The 21,062-nt window shown below is 38.1% G+C and overlaps 1 protein-coding gene across 10 annotated transcripts in view; it reads left to right on the top strand.

The window, feature by feature from the left end:
• The first annotated feature begins 9,969 nt into the window (after window positions 1-9,969).
• Window positions 9,970-21,062, top strand: part of LOC309488260 (uncharacterized protein) — a 28,175-nt gene continuing 17,082 nt past the window's right edge. The window contains exons 1-12 of one of the 10 annotated variants that reach the window (XM_082156398.1): window positions 9,970-10,413; window positions 11,040-11,117; window positions 13,959-14,024; window positions 14,545-14,613; window positions 14,793-14,831; window positions 14,994-15,065; window positions 15,459-15,515; window positions 16,921-17,031; window positions 17,162-17,209; window positions 19,221-19,343; window positions 19,618-19,665; window positions 20,538-20,660. In XM_082156398.1, the coding sequence (XP_082012524.1) occupies window positions 11,067-11,117; window positions 13,959-14,024; window positions 14,545-14,613; window positions 14,793-14,831; window positions 14,994-15,065; window positions 15,459-15,515; window positions 16,921-17,031; window positions 17,162-17,209; window positions 19,221-19,343; window positions 19,618-19,665; window positions 20,538-20,660 (807 nt within the window). In that variant the 5' untranslated portion in view covers window positions 9,970-10,413; window positions 11,040-11,066. Of the gene's footprint in view, window positions 10,414-11,039; window positions 11,118-13,958; window positions 14,025-14,544; window positions 14,614-14,789; window positions 14,832-14,993; window positions 15,066-15,458; window positions 15,516-16,920; window positions 17,032-17,161; window positions 17,210-17,885; window positions 18,363-19,220; window positions 19,344-19,617; window positions 19,666-20,537; window positions 20,661-21,062 lie in introns of those variants that run through there. The other 9 variants (XM_082156399.1, XM_082156397.1, XM_082156395.1 and 6 more) reach the window with 9 other exon arrangements.

The following is a 21,062-nucleotide window of genomic DNA, read 5'->3' as shown; positions in this document are numbered from 1 at the left end:
CCGTGAGGAAGGGGACAGCTGGTCTCCAGGTCTAGTAGTACCAGAGCTGTTGAGGCGAGCGGCACAGTTGGAACCTATAGGGATGATCCAGTCTGGGGCTGTTCAGGCTTTGCCTAGCCATTCCGGTACAGATATAAGTGCACTGCAGGAGGCTGACCCCGACATCGAGCAGGTGTGGAGTCTGTGGCGACAGCAACAACGTCCAGGGCCTATAGAGCGACAACGTTTCTCTAAGTCCACGTTGACTTTTCTCCAGCAACGGGACCGGTTGGTGGAGGAAAAGGGCCTGTTGTATTGAAGAAGGCGTATTGTTGTATTGGCGTATGTTGTATTGTTCCGTCAGGAAGGCGGAGAGGAAGCACTACAGCCACGTTTGCCAAGATCAGAGGTACTGACAAAGCTCCATCAACAGCATGGGCACCAGGGCATCGAACGCACTTTGGAATTGGTGTGCGACAGCGATGCTACTAGCCGGGCATGGCCACTGATGTTGCTCACGGGGTTCAGAGATGCGAGCGGTGTCAATTGGCCAAGGCGGCTCCCCCGATTGCTCGAAGTTTCATGGGGCACCTTTTGGCGTCTAGGCCTAATGAAATCGTGGCTATGGATTTCTCTGTCTTAGAGCCATCACTTTCAGGGCAGGAGAACGTATTGGTATTAACTGATGTGTTCAGTAAGTTCACTGTGGCTATTCCGACCACCGACCAATGGGCAGAGACTGTTGCCAGAGTCCTGGTGGAAGAGTGGTTCTTTAAGTTTGGGGGCCGCAACTTTGAAACCGTTTTGATCCAACAATTGTGCAGTCTTTACCAAGTGACCAAGTCTCGCAGCACTCCTTACCATCCGGCAGGTAACGGCCTGTTATAATACAACCCCACATCAAGCTACTGGCGAGAGCCCTTATTTTTAAAGTTTGGACAGGAGCCAAGGCTGTCGTTAGATGATTTACTGGGGCGTGTGCAGGAGTCAGCTGCGGGTGGGGTGCATCATTGGGTCGAGGGGCATCAGGCTCGGTTACAAGTAGGGATGTCCAGATCCGATCACGTGGTTTGAGACTCGATCGGAATCGGACGTTACCTCCCGATCAGGACTCGGATATACATGTATATATATTCTCATTATTTTATAACACATCTATAGTTATGCGGTGGCACAGAGTTAGACCCTTTTGACTCCACACAGAAACAGCAACGTGTGCGGCATGACATCACTTTGTTGCAGAGACGCTATTTGTTAAATGCCGGCAAAGTAGAACACGGAAGCAGCTTGAAGCGGAAAGCGTGAGTATGTCTGCGGTCTGGAGGTATTATAAAGTTGATGACAACAACATTGCCATAGCAAACTGTGAGATATGTAAACTTGGGATTGCAAGAGGTGGAAAGGAAAAGGCTACATTTAACACAACAAACCTGATACGGCACCTCAAAAACAAACACCCAACACAATACAGCAAGTTTACCCAGGCAACCCAGCCGAAGACGAGTCAGCTCACGCTGCAGGACAGTTTGAGGAGGAGAGAAAAAATGCCCTGTGACAGTGCAAAGTAAGTAAGTAAGTAAGTAAAATTTATTTATATAGCACCTTTCACAGACAAAAAGTCACAAAGTGCTTTACAAACTGTTAATTAAAAGAAAAGATCAGACATGCAAACAATGGATCTAACAAAACAACACACAAAACACAAAAACACAAGTAACCAATGCTGTCAAATAAAAGCAAGCCCAAAAAGATGCGTCTTCAGATGTTTTTTAAAAGAACAGACAGAATCCTTAGTTCTCAGTGCTAATGGAAGTGAGTTCCAAAGCCTCGGTGCCACAGTACAAAAGGCACAGTCCCCTTTAGTCTTTAGACGAGTTCTAGGGACAATTAGAAGGTCCATACCAGAAGACCGTAAGAGCCGACCCGGTGAATGTTTGTGTAAAAGATCTTGAATATAGAGAGGTGCCTGGCCGTGCAGGGCTCTATAAGTGATAACTAAAATTTTAAACTGCACTCTGAATTCAACTGGAAGCCAATGAAGGTCCTTGAGAACAGGTCTTATATGAGACCACTTACTGGTACCAGTCAAAAGCCTTGCTGCAGCATTTTGTACAACTTGTAGTCGCTGCATAGAAGACTTATTCAAACAAGTGTACAGAACATTACAGTAGTCCAATCTTGATGAGATGAAGGCATGAACAAGCATCTCCATCTCTTTTCTTGAGACTACCGATCTAATCTGAGCAATGTTCCTAAGATGGTAAAAACATGAGCGAACTACAGACTTTATATGACTGTTAAAACATATGGCTCTATCCAGGCAGACACCCAGATTTCTCATTTCACTACAATCTGAGGTGGCTGAAACCCCCAAAACCTGCTTAATCTTAGGTATAATATTGTCAGGAGCAAAGATCATCAATTCAGTTTTATCCTTATTAAGTTGCAAAAAATTGTTTGCCATCCATTTGTTAATGGAGACTAAACAGTCCTGTAGAACTGACAGTTTATCTAGACTATCAGGTTTGAACGAAAAAAGTAACTGAATGTCATCTGCATATAAATGATAAGATATTGTTTTAAAACTATTAATGATCTGTCCAAGAGGAAGCATATACAAATTAAACAACAAAGGGCCCAGCACAGAACCATGTGGCACCCCACAGGACAAAAATAGAGAATCAGACATAAAGGATCCAACAGATACCGAAAAAGTCCTGTCGGACAAATAAGATGAAAACCAGTCCAGAGCCGAACCCGAAATACCTACTAAACAGCGTAATCTATTAATCAGAGTGCAGTGATCCACAGTGTCGAACGCTGCGCTGAGATCTAACATAACCAACAGGGAACATTCCCCCGCATCTGTGGCCATCAAAATATCATTTGATACCCTAAGTAAGGCAGTTTCAGTAGAATGATTTTTACGAAAACCTGATTGAAATTTGTCATAAATATTATGAGTCTCCAGAATATCATTCAACTGTATTGCTACAACCTTCTCCAGAATTTTAGAAATGAAGGGCAATTTAGAGATTGGCCTATAGTTGTTTAGCGAAGTAACATCAAGATTACTCTTTTTCAAGAGAGGTTGAACAACAGCGTGTTTAAAACACCTCGGGACCTGGCCCAGCTTTAGAGAAAGGTTAATAATTGAGACTAAACATGGACCAATGGATGTAATAGTTTCTCTGACCACAGAAGCAGGCAAAACATCCACCGGACTCTGAGAAGGTTTCATCGTACAAACTATCTTAATAAGATCATTAAAATAAATTGACTGAAAAGAGCTTAAAATTGCGGGCCGCTCTGTAATAATTACAGGGGAAATAACTAATGGTAAAATACTGACCCTGACAGCCATAACCTTACCCACAAAATGAGATAAAAAAATATTACAATCATCATTAGAAAAAGCAGGTACAGATGATGTAACAGGCGACACAAGGCTCTTAACAGTGTCAAACAAAATCTTGGGCTTCCTTTTACAAGTTGAAATCAAATTTTTAAAATACAGCGCTCTGGCCACCTTAATCATCTCATGTAAATCAGACAGTAACTCTTTAAAATACAGACGATGAACCTGGAGCCGCGTAGATTTCCACAAGCGTTCAGTCTTCCGACACACGCGTCTGAGACTGCGAATGGCATCAGTTATCCATGGAGAAGTCTTAACCACGGAAATATTCCGTTTCCTAAATGGAGCCACTTTATCCAATAGAACAGTGCAGTGATCATTAAACGATTGTACAGAACTGTCAATGTCATTTGAAAAAATAACCGAGTTGGAGTCAAAAGCAGTCGAGAAATTCTCAACAGCAACTTGGGTAATCATGCGAGAACAAGACACTCGCTTAACTGGCGGTGGATTTTCGTTACACTCAAGATTAAATAAAACACATTTATGGTCACTAACAAAGACATCTTCTGTACACACATCGTCAATATTTAAACCATGAGAAAACACTAAATCAAGCAAGTGTCCTTTATCATGTGTAGGACCAGAGACATGTTGAACAAAATTAAAAGTATCCATTAAATTTAAAAAATTTAAAACAATATTACATGCAGCATTATCCACATGAATATTAAAATCACCGACAATAATAACTCTATTCAACTTAATAATAGAGGATAAAAAGTCAGTAAAATCGCTCAGAAAAGGACCCAAAATCCCGGGAGGCCGATAAACAAGAATACAATAAAAATAATTTAATCGACCAACCTTAGACATCTGTAATTCAAAGGACGAGTACGTATTGGAGTTCATCAACTGGCAAATAAACTGATTTTTATAAACAGCAGCAAGTCCACCCCCGCGGCCCACGAGCCTTGGTGTGCTGATGAATGAACATTCCGCAGGACAGAGCTCAATCAGATGTGAAAACTCCATACTCCGTTGCCATGTCTCCGTCAAAAACATAAAGTCCAAGTTTTTGTAAGTGAATAGTTCATTGAGTAGAAATGCCTTGTTTCTGACTGATCGAACGTTCAGCAAAGCCATCTTAAGCGGTGCGGATCTCCCACCAGGAGCAGAAACAGAAGCACGCAACAGCGGCCTCAAATGCTCGTCGCATACACCGCGACCGGTCGAAGAAACTCTCAGGGGCAAAGGAAACGGACCACTGAAGACATTCGGAACCAAGGGGCGAAGACACGGCAATCTGGAAACAGCATAGCATTGCTCCAACCTCCAAAGTTTCCTGAGGAGCACCTGTCTCCCAGCCCTTTTTCCTCTTCTCCTCCTCCGCTTCTTAGTACATCTCTTAGGTCCCTCTCCTTCCCGCATGCAGGCAGCCAATGCAGGTGGACAGCGATATAGGGTTGATTCGCCCAAGCCACTCCAAGTACAAAAGCCGCCACACTTGGTCACAGATGAGCGAATCATGATCAACGTTTGGCGATCATACACCCACACGGCAGACACATCATAGGAGGACAAACTTAATAACAGAAAAGCACATAAAATAAATAAAACAAGACGAAAAGATCCTCCAGCCACAGCGGCAATGCCAAACACAAAGGAGCAGGACACACCGCAGAGTGCATGCAGCAATCGATGGAAAAGATGCTAAACAACTGGGGAATTGACAAGCAACGCGTCCACGTAATTTTGCGTGACAACGCGGCAAATATGAAGAAAGCTATGAGGGATATGGGGGTGCCGAGTGTGGGCTGTGTCGCCCATTCCTGTCAACTCTGTGTGCATGAGGGCCTGTTGTCTCAGCGCAGCGTGACAGAGACCCTGGCCAACGCAAGGAAGATTGTAGGCCATTTTAAACATTCCCCATTGGCCTACTCTCGACTAGAAGACATACAGATGGACCTAAATATGGATATCAAGCGCCTACAGCAAGATGTACAAGTGAGATTCCTCTCGTAACATTCTTTAATGTATTTCTATTTTATTATTATTTCCCATACACTTGATTTAGTAAGCCACTAATACATTACGTGCTCTGGACCTAATTTGCACAAAAATAAAGTGAATCATGTTCTCTTATGTGCAGACACGATGGAACAGCAGCCTCTACATGCTGCAGAGCCTACTGCAACAAAAACGTGCTCTAGTGTCTTTGCAGCTGAGCGCACTCTACCAGCAACACTGACAGCTCACCAGTGGGAGCTGATGAATAAGACTGCTGATGTGCTTTGCACATCAAGACTGCTTCCTTTGAAGAGCTGACCAGGGATGTGAGCAGGGAGACTGCAACTGCAGCTGATGTGATCCCTGCCATAACAGATAATTTTTATTTTTATTCATTACTTTATACTGTAACATTTATTGATGTTGTTTGAAACAAACTATAATCCCATGCATTCATTAAGTCATTCATTCACTCATTAGTCCTCAGACGTGTTCTGTCTCGGGAGGATGATGATGACCAGGGAATAAAAACAATGAAGAGGACTCTGCTGGAGGCAGTGGAGAAGCGCTTTGCTGATGTTGAAACTGAGCCATTCTTCTACATCGCCACTCTTCTAGATCCCAGATACAAAGATGGGCAAGTATAGTAAAATTAAAATGCACCTTTTGTACTGTTACGTCAACGGGTTGATGAAGAAGACGAAGGTAGGCGGAGATAGTGATGTTACGTCTGAAACCGACGCTCCGAAGCTTGCTTCAAACTTGAACAGTCCTTGCAAAGAACCACTGCTTCGGAGCTTGTATCATTACGTCACTAGTCACGTGAAAATGACTTCTGAAGCAAACACACTGGTTCACTCCTGTAGTGAACCACCTGACTGCTTTGACAGCCCAATCCAGTGTTGACAGGTCTGAAACCTGGCGGCTGTATTTCTTATAAAAGTGAAATAATATTTCTGAATAAAAACCATACCATTTAATGAACACTTTGTCTAAGCCTTGTGCATGTACCCAAAGCACACCCTCTGCCACATTTTTTTAATATATTTTTTATTATTAATCAGAGAACATATGAACATTGTTACATAAAAACATGCATCAAAGACAGAAACTTCAAAAACCCTCTGCTACATTATACAAGTACAACCAGTTACACAAGCACATCCTTTTCAACATACAAAAATATCAGTCCCACCAGTTAACAAGTTATAGAGTTCTGCTTCCCACAGCTAAACAAGATAAAGCTTTCACACATGATACTGCCCTGCTAAAAAAAACTATAGAAACCATTACAGAAATTGTATTGGATTTAATGGTTTTCATGGGAATTTTATTGGTTGTAATGGGAATTATAGTGGTCTCTGTGGGTCTCTACTGATATGTGTTGGGTTCTATTGGTGGGGGCATTAAATCCTAATGGAATATGTCCCAAACACACTACAAAAAAGAATTCTGTAGTGGTTTAAATGGTAAAAGCCAATGGTTCCTATTGACAGTGGCGGTTCTACATTGAATTACACCCTGGGCGAGACCCCTTTCGAGTGTTTCGATGCGCATATCACACAAGCGACACAATTTCTAGTGAAGCCCCGTATCGGGGCGTGTATCGGTTTACTAGAGTCACGTGATCGATGACAAACGAAGCCTCACTTTCTGTCCAATCACGTGCGCGTTTCGCTTTGGGTGTCAGAAGGCTCGAACTCCAGATCGTATTTAACGAGTCATTGTTGCCTCAGTCTGGTTGATGTGTTTGTGAGGAGAGTGCTGTACTTTGAAAGTTAATCAATATATTACATTTAAATAACCAACATTTATTTTTCACTACTTAGGCTATTATTCTTTGTTGTTTTTGTGTCCTTTTGTTTTTGTAAAATCTTTGCATTTTTTGGTGATTTTAGGTAATTTGGTGTTGGTATTTGGGTTTAGGGTGGGATTAGGGGGGAAGGGATAGGGTGTTGGTGTTTGGTGAAGGGTTTGTATTTAGAGCAATGGCAACAGCCAAAATTAATAAATATAATTAAAAACTTTATCACCTTTCTGTCATTCCTACAGTTAAGCACTATCAGTAACAAGTGTCATAAGCACATTTAATAACAGATGATCCTATCAGACAATGTCCTTATTCATTGTGTGTGTGTGTGTGTGTGTGTGTGTGTGTGTGTGTGTGGAGAGAGAGAGAGAGAGAGAGAGAGAGAGAGAGAGAGAGAGAGAGAAGGCCTACATTAAATCTTGTTGAATCATATAAGCTTATATTATATTTTATTGTCACACTATAATGGGAAAATGAATTTATTTAATGAACAAATCAAACACAAACATGTAAGGCTTTTATTTGTACACATAACATTGAAACTATGGAGTGTGTTGTGGTTGCTTCATCTGCCAGAGCTTCTAAAACAGGCTTCTGGCTGCTTTATTTTAAATAACCACCAGATGGCGCTGTTCTCGACCAGTTCTCGAAACTCTCGAAGCTTTGAAGCTTTTCCCAGAACAGTCAGGGGAAAGCCTCAGTGATTCATGAGGCTTCATTTCCCCATCCCTATGGCAAGGAGTCAAACAACAAGAAACAGTCCAAGATCAAACACAGAATATAGTCCACAGTAGAAACGCTCAGAAATGATCACCACGGCAAATCAAGACTTCACAACGGTTGTGTGTGTGTGTGTGTGAAGTGTTTAAACAGTGTTTGTGTGATGAATTGCAGGTGTGTGTAATCAGTCCCAGGTTTGAGGGCCTATGGGATTTGTAGTCCGAATAGCAACAGCCAATATTCTGGTGAGAGCTCCCTCTGGTGATCTGGAGGAAGCGGAGAGGAAGCCTCTCCTGTAACAATATGAAACCCAGACAATTTAATTCTACCTTCTGGAAATGTTCTCAATCAGCTGAAGAGAATGAGGAAGAGAGTTATTGAAACTCAAAGAACTAAAAATAGCCAGTTACATAATCCTGCATTGGTCAAGTCTTAACAAATAGAAATAAATGCAACACTATTGTTACTTTACCTAAGACTGAGTGTTTTCGAAATATCAGCAAGGACACATCCTTCAAGAAATGATAAAAACATCAGTATAGGCCAATAGCATAAGCATAACTTGTGTTAAAGGTAGGGTAGGTAGGATTTTTCTAAAAAACTTTTTTTCAAATTTGTTTAAACTGTCTTAATATACCAATACATAATTAAAATGTAAGTGCTCTGAAAAAGAGAGTTTCAAAATCGAGTGACTGTTGACCTTTTAATCTGCAATAAACACAGCTCATTATTTCCATCCGGGACGAAACAATTGATTGGTTTGGGCGACTGTCACTCTCTCTCGCAACCATGGCTACCACCCCTGTTGCTACAAGATCTGCCCATATGCACGCGCACCCGTTTGATTTGAGGAGTGCAAGAGAGGCGCGGATCCCACGAAGAGTAAAATTATGGCAGAGAAAGAGCATTCAAAATTCAAAGCACCTGCATATGCAGTCAGCGAAGGCAAACAAGGCACTCTTGAACGACCTCCTCTGCTTCGCCCTCGACCCCGGACCTGTCCTCGAACCGACGATGCGGTACTTGTCTCCGGAGTGTAGTCCACATGGAAACTCTTACATGCAAAACACCGTATATGTTATGAATCTTACACGAAATTCACCTTCATCACAGTGTAACTGATGGTAATGGAAAAACGTGTATCAATGCAAACTTTTTTTAGCTTTGCCTTATAAATATAGCTCGTTACCTATAAATATAGCTCGTTACCGAATCAAACAAAATATATTTTAAACTTTACCAGTATCGATGTGCTAGCTTGATAGTGAGTACTAAAAGCCATCTTATTTGTTTATATGATAAAGTTAGGTATTTTATTACATGTGATTCTGACATGATGTCACTGCATGCACTGCACGCTCCTTCCTCTCCACTCATCTCAGGTAAATAAATGCGTCTTCCAGCTGAGCCTGAAGCCGCCTTTCCACTGCAAACGACAAACGACAGCCGTCGGACCGGAAGTCATTCATTTCCTATGGAGAGACGTACGGGAGCTGCGGGGAGTTCCGATCATAAGCGTATGCGGAAATTTCGGATCCGATTTGAGCTTCGGATGCGTTGAAATATCTGAACTTCTGCGGCTAGACCGTATGCGACCGGTCGACCGGATGTGATGTATTCTAATCAAAACTATGAGCGCGAAGCTAGAATTACCAATATTTTAATACTTTAATGTAAACGCTATTCCTGCAAAATGACGGTAATTAATAATTATGGCTGAAAAAAATATTTGTATCATATTAAATCAATATTTATATTGATTAGCTCTATAAAATCAACTGTTTTTTATATATAAGATGTATTGAGGGTCATTTGTTTTGTGTGGATATATTCATGCATGCATTACATTCATTAAAATCATCAATTTTACCATTGTGAATAGCCGAGGGTAACGGTTGCATCACGACCAATTTCAAAGTTCCGTGCGACTGACACCAGGGGGCGAAATGCGACAATCGAATGCGAATGTCGTGCGCAGTGGAAAGGCGGCTTGAGCGTTTGGCGTCGCGCGTTCAGTGTTTTGGGGGCGTGGCTTTGGAAGGAGCTCAGAAGGGAAGGGGTGGAGTGAATGGAAATAATTAGCTGTGTTTACAACAGTCGTGAGAGGTCTACAGACACTCGATTTTTATACTCTCTTTTTCAGAGTACTTACATTTTAATTATGTATTGGTATATAAAGACAGTTTAAACAAATTTGGAATGTTTTTTTTTTTTTTTTTGAAAAATCCTACCTACCCTGCCTTTAATGTTCTTATGTTTTTATATGTTCTTCTGTATAGACAGCATGTGGATGTTTAATATGAGATACAATATGCTACTGGTGTATTAAATAGACGTACATTTCCCAGGGTCGTCTTTTAAACAAACAATTTATTTTGTCATATGATATATGATATGCTGCTTCACGTCCTCCATAACTTTCGCTTTCGTTCTCTGAAGTCCAGAACCAGTGGATCAGGTTGACTCGCGCAGTTCAGAGGTTCAAAGCTCACACACACTTCACAGCGCACACACACTTCACAGCTCACGGTCTTCGGTAAGTACAAGATTGAAGGTCAGATCTGTCCTTATATTTTCTCGATGTGTCGATATTACTGTCGAGTGACCGAGTAAAATCCTGGAACTGCGCTGTAAATTTAATATCCATATTTACCGTCATATCGAACATCGACAGCCTCTCACTTCTGCAGTCTAAATAATAAAAACCTTAATGCGAGCAAATATGTGTGAAGATGTACATTCATCTTCAAGACCTTTCAAATTGTAACGAAATGTCTAAAAATGTGTGTAGCGACGCGACGCGAAATGAAAATGAAACTAAACTCGATTCTCTTTAAACGCTTCAGTGTTTAAGACAACATATAGGCTACTATCAACGATACTTGCAAATTGTGCATTTGAAAACAATGCTGGATACATTTTAACATCGAATTTAAAGGTCTGATGTTTGTTTGCCATAATTCTCTCTCTCTCTCTCTCTCTCTCTCTCTCTCTCTCTCTCTCTCTCTCTCTCTCTCTCTCTCTCTCGTTCACCAAGATTTTAAACCACTGGTCTATCTTATACGTTTGAACAATAATAACAATTGTAAAAATATGGAGCATTTACAATTTGTAATTAACACTAATTTGTCACTAATTTGGGAATTAATGAATTGGTTTCAGTTGCTGTTTGGAGATTCTCTCGCAGTCATGTCACAGGATCAGACAGATGATGTTATGTATGTTGATGACCCTTCACCAGTGAGTAACAGAGTAACTTTATTATTCATTTATGAATCACACAGGTCTGATATAACCTATATATCAATATGTCAATGTCACATAAAGCAAATGGGATTTATAATATAGGTAATTTTCAGTTTTGTTTTGCTTTTTAATTAAACAGCACTTTTAAAAATAAAGGTTCTGTATCGACATTGATGGTTCCATCAATGGAACCTTTCGATTGCACAAAATGATATTTATAGTGGAAAAGGTTATTTTATCATTAGATTATTAAAATGTTTTTAGCATTAAGAAAAACATGGTTCTTTTAACAACTGTTCACAGGGAGGTTCTTTTGGGAAACAAAACATTGTTACTTTGTGGCATCACTGAGAAAAACCTTTTGGATCCTTTATTTTTAAGAGTTAAGGAGAGTAAAAACAATAAAGGTTAAAAGCGAAAAAGAAAAACATAAGGGTTTATAGACTATACATTTCTCTTTCTCTATCCACACTCTGTTTAACACTGGATGCTATGGACTGCATACATATGCATCTTATATATTAAAAGATAAGATTACAGTAGAACATGAAGACTGTCAGCAGAGTTCTCTGACTTTATCTCTATAGGTTTTACTGATATTTAATCATTAATCATAATTCAATCGCTGACTTATGCCAGACCCAGAATGCCAGACCCAGACCTATGTCAGCTCCCCAGATTGTGAATCAATATTGTGAACATAAACTCTGGCACTGGTAAGGTCCCTGGCTCACTACTGGGACACCGATAACTCAACTTCCGTGACATGATATCGTCCGCTCATTGTAAAACATACTGTTGTTTATCAACAGTTATTGAGCATTTTCAATGTCTTTAATGCTGCTTAATGCACATTATGAAAAATACATAGATTTTTATATATGCATGCAATATTTCAGCCATAATTTAATGATAAATGTTAGTTAATTTACGATTCTTACTATTTATGTGTGTTGATGCTGAAATAGATTTTTTTAACATATGTCATACAAATTTTTTTTTATAAGCTCAAGCGAGACTGATTATGATATTTTTCTGATTACACCATCTGCACTGTGATTGGCTGGATTAGTTGTCATTGCATTGCACACATAACAAGATCACGTGGCAATAATATCAAACAACGAGTTTTGGCGCAGATGTTTAAAAAAAAGCAATAGCAATATCCAGCCAGAAGTCATATAGTGTGAGCTTGCCTTTAGTTGGCTTGTGAGATTTATACTCCACACTTCAGAAAATGTGATGTATTTTCCAGTAAGGGAACATAGTGAGCATTAATGGACCCTTTTCACATTTCCAAGGTTCTCAGAAACGGAAGTTGTCATAGTTGGGTAAATAATTTTTCCATTTCCATTTTCTCCAATTGCAAAGTAAAATTTGTTTCCACAACTTTCCCTTTCAGGGAAAAAATACAGAGATTGATAATGTTGGTCAGAAGAGAGAAAGAAATTTGCAATCACTCCCAAACACCCTTGCAGCAGCATTCATTTGTTTTAATGTGAGGTAATATAACACAAAGTATTGCGTTTAATAAATACATATAAAAAATTAAAATAATTAAATATGAAAAAATGTACTGCATTTGCAATACTGGTAAATGTGGAAACGTGTCATCACAGTCTGTGTCCTTGGTTTTTCACTGTATTGTGGGACTTTTAGGGAGTGAATGCACTGGATGGATTTTGCATTTGAGACAGCTCTTAAAATGACTCCTGAACTAGGGAACTGATTGAGACGCACCATAAGTTTTTTATTTTTTTTTTATGTGATGATGTACATGTAAAATGTATGGGCATTTATATGAATTTAGAATATATGGTTAAATGTAAATATATCTGTGCAGCACAGGACTGCTTAAAGTTTTTGACACACTAGAGTAATAAAGAAACATGCATAAATGAGAAAATAAGCACAGGATGTGCTTGATGTTAAAAAAGGGGAACTATGCAGTTTTTTAGCTTAATTTAGCTTAACTGAACATCTTCGGAGTCATTGGAATGGTTATATGACTTTTTTGGGGTTGAATGGTGGTCTTCTGCGAGTGGCGAGTGGCAATAGTGTTGTCAAATATCTCTTCTGAAGCTCTAGGGGGAGCTCTACAGAGAAACCTGCGAGCAAAAAGCGAGAAAACAGCGAAGAAATTGGCAAAACTTCTTAGCGCCGCTTTAAAAAAGAGATGTAAATAAACAGTAAAAATGACTAAGGGAAGTTCACCCAAAAATGTAAATTCTGTCATCATTTACTGACCCTCATGTTTTTCCAAACCTGTAAGAATTTCTTTCTTCTGCTGAACACAAAATAAGATATTTTGAAGAATGTGGAAAACCATAGAGTTGATGGACCCCATTGACTTCCATAGTATTTTGTCCCATAAACTCATACAGGTTTAGAACCACTTCAGGGCGAGTAAATGATGACAGAATTTTCATTTTTGAGTGAACTATCCCTTTGTTACTTGTCCAGCAAGTGTTAATGTAAATAGTCGGTTATATGGGAGAAAATCAATGTCAATATATTGGATCCGTGCATTAGGCCTAGATCTTAAAATAAAGGCAGTCGAATAGCCTTGCAGATGTGACAGGTTTCCCCGTCCTTGTCATCAGAGAAGAGAAGAGATGTCGCTGCAAGACAGAGGGAAAGATTACGAGACACATACATTTTAAAACAATAAATATGTGCACAGAGAAATCATTTACAATAAATACTGCAATATTCCATTAAAAAACAAGAATTGTCCATTTTGATTTTATGGTGAATTTAAGATATACTGAGAATGGATGTTGTTGGATTGTGGCAAGTAAGAATAAACATTGATTTTATTGATATTAATATTAGGGGATTCAGCAGACCGTTACTCCTGTAAGCGGTGATGATTATCCAATGACGGATTTGACTAATCAGGTGAGTACCAGTCACTGCAAAGCACAGTAGCAATGTATATAGAGAAAAAAAAGTTGAAATCAGTTAGAAAATAGAAGTTATTTTAAATAAAAAAAACTAAAGTTCATTGCAATTTCACAAAAAGAGGTACTCAGGTTATCAGCGGCCCTGTAGTCACTGAACAGTCATCAACAGGCATCAGTGGACAAGTCCTTTCCGAAATGGGACATGATCCCAGTTCAAACAGTAGCAGTCATGGGTTTGATCCCTAGGGAATGCAAGAACTGATCAAACGTGTTCCTTTAAAGCAGAGTGTCTATAATGTATAAATCTAAAGGTCATTACTGTAATAAAACTTTGAAACAAACTAAATAATCGCAAAAACTTGTTGATTCCAAAGTAGGCCAGGCCTATCACTTGAGCAATGTGAAGTTTACTAAAAATAGGATTTAAAATAAATAAATGGCATTTTGATTTTAAAATGTATTTTTTAAATAATTTTTAAATGGTGTTTAAGATGTTTTTTTCCCCTGAATGTTAGGACTTATATACAGATCAAGGCTCTAGACCAACGGATCCAACACACAGTTCAGACTCACAGCGAAATGAGGTACTGACTAAAGAACAGAAATGGACCCGGAGATAATGAGTCCCATTAAATAGCAAAATACATTCATGACATGGTTGTTAGTGGTTGTAAGTTTGTAGCTGTCAATAAGAACAAAATACAGTGGCTATTATTGATTACACTGATATGGAAACAGGGAACATTTGTTCTTGATTCAGCAGGTTCATCTGATGCAAAACAGTCCGTTTCTTAATGGTCAGGTGAGTACCAACTGAAATAAACAGTTTATCACCTCTAACACATATTTTAGTCAAATGTATGAGAAAGAAATTGTATTAAATGAAATATGTATGAAGTCGTTCTTAAAAAAAAAAATCACTTAGTTATTTCCCACAAACTGAGTAATATTCTCACTCTCTCAGGGTATCAGTGGCCCTGTCGTCACTCAACAACCCGGATCCAGTGGTGAACCCAAGATGAGCCATGATCATCAGGTAAATACTGGTGTGCATTTGCTCATTTAGGACATTTAGCTACTATTGAAATGCATCACAATGACAGCTAGAAATGGGTTGGACTTGATGTTTCCATTCCTTTTGTTTTCTATTATTTATGACTTGAATAATTTTCAGTACCTGTCTGTCCTACAACAGATTATACTAAATCATATATGAAATGCACTGTATTTTATTTAATATTAGGGGTAATTATTTGACCCCTCATCTTTAGATGTTTGGGCTTAATTTGAGGTCTTGAATGGTATAGGACTTCTGTTCGGACAGAGTGTCTTTCCTTGTTTGTTTGCCACTGGAAGCTGCTGTGACTGAAACTATACCATCAGACTTCATTTACTGACATATTTATTTTACCTGTAATTTCACAAAAAGTTCATTCATCAGACCCCACCTTTATCAAGCAGTGATGGTCAGTTTCCTAATGTTCAGGTGAGTAACAGAAACATTCTCAACTGAAATATACAGTTTATCACCTCTAACGCATATTTCAGTAAAAAGTAGAGTTTATAGTTTATTGTAATTCCACATGCTTTTTTTTTGTAATATTGGTTGGTGGAAAAAATATGCATTATTTGCGTTGAAGTGCAAAACACACAGCAACTTTTAGACATGCTTCTAGAATACCAAAATCTACTGAAATTAGTTGGTTATATTTATTTTGTTTATATTGTTTTTAATTAGTATTGTATACCTTGAATACAGGTCTAAATGTAATCATGTGGGGGAAAAAATCATATCTGTACTTTATAAAGAACCAATATTGTTGCATAAGCATTTCACAAGTTCATGACATGTTTGAGTCATTATCTCATCCCTGTCTCTCTCCACACACACTAAATATATCAATATTGATAAGTATTGATACGGAAAAAATGGTTCCAATACTAATTTTCCACAGTATTTGATGCCGTCTGCGTGTTCTCGTTCTCTCTTCTATCCGACGTGTCTGTAGCGAGTGTGTTTAATCAACACACGGGCAATACATCGAACATAGGAGCGACTATAGTTGGAAAGAGACAAGCTTTGTTTCCGAATGCCCTGAAAAGATATGTTTATAAACTTTTGTAAACCCAGCCAGTATAATCACAATGAAAGCATCCAAAAAAGCAATATTAAACAAATATAACAACTGCAAAGCATCCAATGTGTAACCAATATGTACTAAATCCATCATAAAGCTCAATACAACATAAACACTCAATACAGACGTCACTACCTGAACCTCACAGCGATTGGCTGCCGTCTGCATTTTTTGCTTGATATTTGCATAAAGTTGAGAACTGCCCAACCCCACCCTCAGCGCTTTCTCCGGTCCACTGTCAATCCCACAATTCACAGCGCGAGCGTGAAGCTCAACTTCCATAGGAAGGAATTGAAAACACTCACTCTGGCACCGTCGCAGGGCCTGAATTTCAGGATTGTGGGTATGCACATAATTTGGCTCATTTCCTCAGGTTTCGCGCTCACACCCAAAGCGTGTGCACATAAAGCTCTCGAGTGTGTAAGCTACTGCACAACACAATTAAATGGATGGAACAAAAAAATCATGAGATAATATAAAAAATATCTATATGGCAGTTTTTCCACATAATAGAAATTGAATATTGATATTTTTCAAGGTAAAGTAAGTTAGACTTTCCAGTATCGTGACAACACTAACAGTTCAAACAGTAACTGGATTCCCAGAGAATACAAAACCTGATAGAATGTGTTCTTTCAAAGCAGAAGTTGCTTTGTAGTAAAAATAAGATTTAAATCGCATTTTAATTTTAAAATGTATTATTTAAATAATTTTTAAATGGTGTTTAAGATGTTTTTTCCCCCTGAATGTTAGGACATATATACAGCCACTGGAGATCAGTTCTCTAGACCAACTCAAAATGACATGAAGCATCAAAACATCCCAACGGATCCAACACACGGTTCAGACTCACAGGGAAATGAGGTACTGACTAAAGAACAGAAATTGACCCATAGATGATGAGTCTTGTGGCAGAGAACAAAATAAGAACAAATTACTGTTGCTATTATTGATTGTATTGATAATAAAACATGGAACAATCCTCTTTTTTCAGCAGACCCTACTTTCATCAAACAGAGATGGTCAGTTTCCTAATGATAAGGTGAGTAACAGAAACATTCTCAACTGAAATATACAGTTTATCACGTCTAAGGGCCGGATTAAAATAAGGAGAAATGCTAATAATTTAACACTATTTTACCTTATTCTAATGAAATAGACTCAAGTGCTGAATTACTGCTCATACGGGTCACTTTATTAGACGAGTGAAAATTGTGGGGTAAAGCAGTGCTGTTTTACTTGGTCAAACAATCAAACTAAAGTACATTTGAGTGTGTTGAAAGTTATGTTATAACGTTACTCTGTGCTGCTGAGACACTTGTTGCACACCTCAGTAAGTTAGATCGATATTAAAAAATATTTTAATAAAAGCTAAATGACTATATAAGTGTCTGTATAATATGTTCTTTTATCAATTTTCAGGGCTTGTTTTGTTTGTTCTATGGATGGCTCCGCTAAACAGACCAATAAGAGACAATTAACTACTATTATTCCTCTTATTATTATTCTATTGTTCACAGACAGGGCTTAGATTAAACCAGGATTAGGCCTTAGTTCAATTAGGACATTTAAGTAGCTTTTTAAACGTGCCTTGGAAAAAACTTTACAGATTTACTTTTAAGATACGTCAGTGCAAGTTGCTTTCAGTTAAAACAGCTCAAACATGCATTTTAGTCTAGGACGAGGTTTAAGCCTTAATGGCCATATATTATACAAATGTTTCAAATGTTTCATGTAGTTTTTTTCAACTGCTTACACACATTTGCCTCTTTTTTCCTCCAAAACTTTACACACAAATCCAAGAATTGCACAAACAAAATGCAAAATGCCTCACATCTCTTCCAAAATGAAGCACTGCATTCAAAATATCACAAACAGAGAGAATTGTGTGTTGTGGTTTGCAAGAAGTGTTTTATGAAATTGAAAACTGAGTCGAAGGCCTATAGTGTATGGTTTTGCAGATTTGATGTGTGGTTTTGGTGTTTGAGTGTCAGGTTTCAGAAATTGTGTGACAAGTAAGGATTTTGTGCGTAAGCAGTTGAACTAAAACGTCAACATGTATAAAACTGATCGGGTAATGACCATAGACACTTGTTCAGTGGTTGGCCGCTAGGGGGCGATCTCAGTGAATCCGCATCATTCTTGTTCTGCATCTGAAACTGATAGCGTGCCTTCAGAGGATGATGCGTTTCAAGGTAGGAAAGCGTTAAGGAAGTAGGAACGTTCAAATACAATGCTAGTTTGACTTGATGTTTAGCAGCATATGCTTTATATTCTGCGACAATTGAGGTGAGCTAAAAAATAAAGATGGTGTCTTAAAGTTGCGGTTGCTGGTGAGTTTGTGCGTAAATGTTCGTTTTTGACCAACGGTTTCCACTTCTGATGTAATTTCTAGCGAGAAATTACTATTGTAGTAATTAAATATTCGCTTAGTTATCACCAAAGCTCTTTCTATATTTTGCTGTAGATCATTAAACCGTTCCGCATGCCTCATGGTTTCGTGAGGTGTCTTCGTGCTCAAACACTGTCTATAAAGTCACAGCGAGGCAAGTCTAAGTCTTCAGACACATAGATCGATCGACCCCAGCAGTGAAACATTGATTTTTCGAAACAGTAATGACGAAGCATCGTTTTGTTATCTGAAATCACGTGACTTTGGCAGTGTGTGTGTGATAGAACCTCCGAACCACTGATTCGAAACAAAAGATTCGTAAAGGTTTCGAAACTTTATGAAACAGTGTTTCGAAAGCGCCCATCACTAGTCCTAGTGGTTTTTGGATCTTTTAATAATTAAAAATCTGTAATATTGTGTCTTTAATGCAGAAGTTGGTCTGGATGAGAGTGTCTGTCAAATGCATAAATCTAAAGCTCAATAAAAAAACTTGTAAACAAACAAAACTTGGTATTTGATTCCAAAGTAGCAATTGAGCAATGTGAATTTTACTAAAAAATATCTTATCAAGACCTACTGATTTAAAATGTATAAATTGCATTTTAATTTTAAAATGTATTATTTAAAGAAAAATGGAATGGTGTTTTTTTTCCTGAATTAGGACTCGTATACAGCCAGCGCTGGAGATCAAGACTCTTCTAGACCACCTCCGTATGACACGAAGCCTCCAAACTTGAGGAACGCAATGGATCGAAAACACAGTTCAGACTCACATCAAAATGAGGTACTGACTAAAGAACAGAAATTGGCCTGAGATAATGAGTCCCATTAAATAGCAAAATACACTCATGACATATTGAGAATGGTAGTTAGTTTGTTGCAGTCAATAAGAACAAAATAATGACTGTTATTGATTGAATTGATATTAAAACATGGAGCATATTTTTAATACTGTTTTAATACATTTTAATTTAATACTGTGAAGCTGCTTTGATACAATCTGTATTGTGAAAAGCGCTATACAAATAAACTTGACTTGACTTGACTTTTTAATTCAGCAGACCCTACTTTCATCAAACAGAGATGGTCAGTTTTCTAATGATAAGGTGAGTAACAGAAACTTTCTCAACTGAAATATACAGTTTATCACATCTGACCCATATTTTAGTTAAATGCAGAGTTTATAGTTTAGTGTAATTTCAAATGCTTCTTTTTGCTTGGTTGGAGAAATATAAATATTTTTATTTATAAGATTTTTAGACTTCTGTTTCTTCTAAAACACACCCAATTATTTTGCCCCTATAGGAATAAATGGGTAATTGAACAGCTCGGTCACAGATATGACAATCACATGTTATATGGCACATGGTTTGGTCATTGGTTTGATTCCCAGAAAATGCAAGAACTGGTAAAATGTTTGTAAAATGTAAAATCTATCTGGAATACAATATAAGACACTTTGGAAACATCTGACAAATGTAATAAACTAATAAATAAAAACTCTGAAAAAAGAAGAATCAATTACAACTAAAACTTTTTGTTGATGCCAAAACAAAAACCTCCTTTCCACACATATTGATTTGATATATTTTACTTACTATTTTAAGTATGGTATTAAATGGTAACCCTTTACAATAAGGTTTCATTTATTAATATTGGTAAATGTATTAACTAACTATGAGCAATACATTTGCTACAGTATTTATTAATCGTTGTTAATATTCATTCATAAAAATACAGCTGTTCATGTTATTTCACAGTGCATTAACTAATGTTAACAAATACAACATTTGATTTTAATATTGTATTAGTAAATGTTGGAGTTAACATAAACTAAGATTAATAAATGCTGTAGAAGTATTGTTCATTCTTAGTTCATCTTAACTAAAGTAGTTAACTATTGAAACCTTATTGTGAAGTGTTACCATTTCAATTATTTTTAACACGGTGCTTAATGGAGATTTTCTCTGAATTTTAGGGTTCACATAAAGCAGGAGCTGAAGGTCTACTAGACTCCAGAACAACTCTGAGTGACACGAAGAAACAGAGCAGGATCGGCTCAATGGATCGAACACACAGTTCAGACTCGCAGTCAGAAGAGGTACTGACTGAAGAGGAGAGTTTATACTCTCCTTTATACTTCATACTTTATACTCATTCATTATTCAGTTATCATGGACTACTCTGTCTGATTTAATGTACTTTATTTCTTTATTATTGCAGCCAGCTGTACAATTTAAAACTACAAAATTAAATGCTCTTATGATAAAAACAATATAAAATATGGAAACATTAAGTACTAATGCTATGGTGTATATCAGGGCTATTCAATTGGCGGCCCGCGGGCCAAATGCGGCCCGCCAATCATCTCCATGCGGCCCGACGGCACCAACCTCCCTCCTCCTCTTTTCCTGGCGATGCGGCTAATTCAGTTTGATACTCGCTCCAATTGACCTGAGAAACGCTTTACGTGCGAATATTTATGTGTCCCGAATTTATGTGG

The sequence above is a fragment of the Leuciscus leuciscus genome (assembly GCF_965113295.1).
Source record: "Leuciscus leuciscus genome assembly, chromosome: 23".
Taxonomy (NCBI): Eukaryota; Metazoa; Chordata; class Actinopteri; order Cypriniformes; family Leuciscidae; genus Leuciscus; species Leuciscus leuciscus.
Note: the sequence above shows the minus strand (reverse complement) of the source record. Positions and strands in the feature narration are given on the sequence as shown.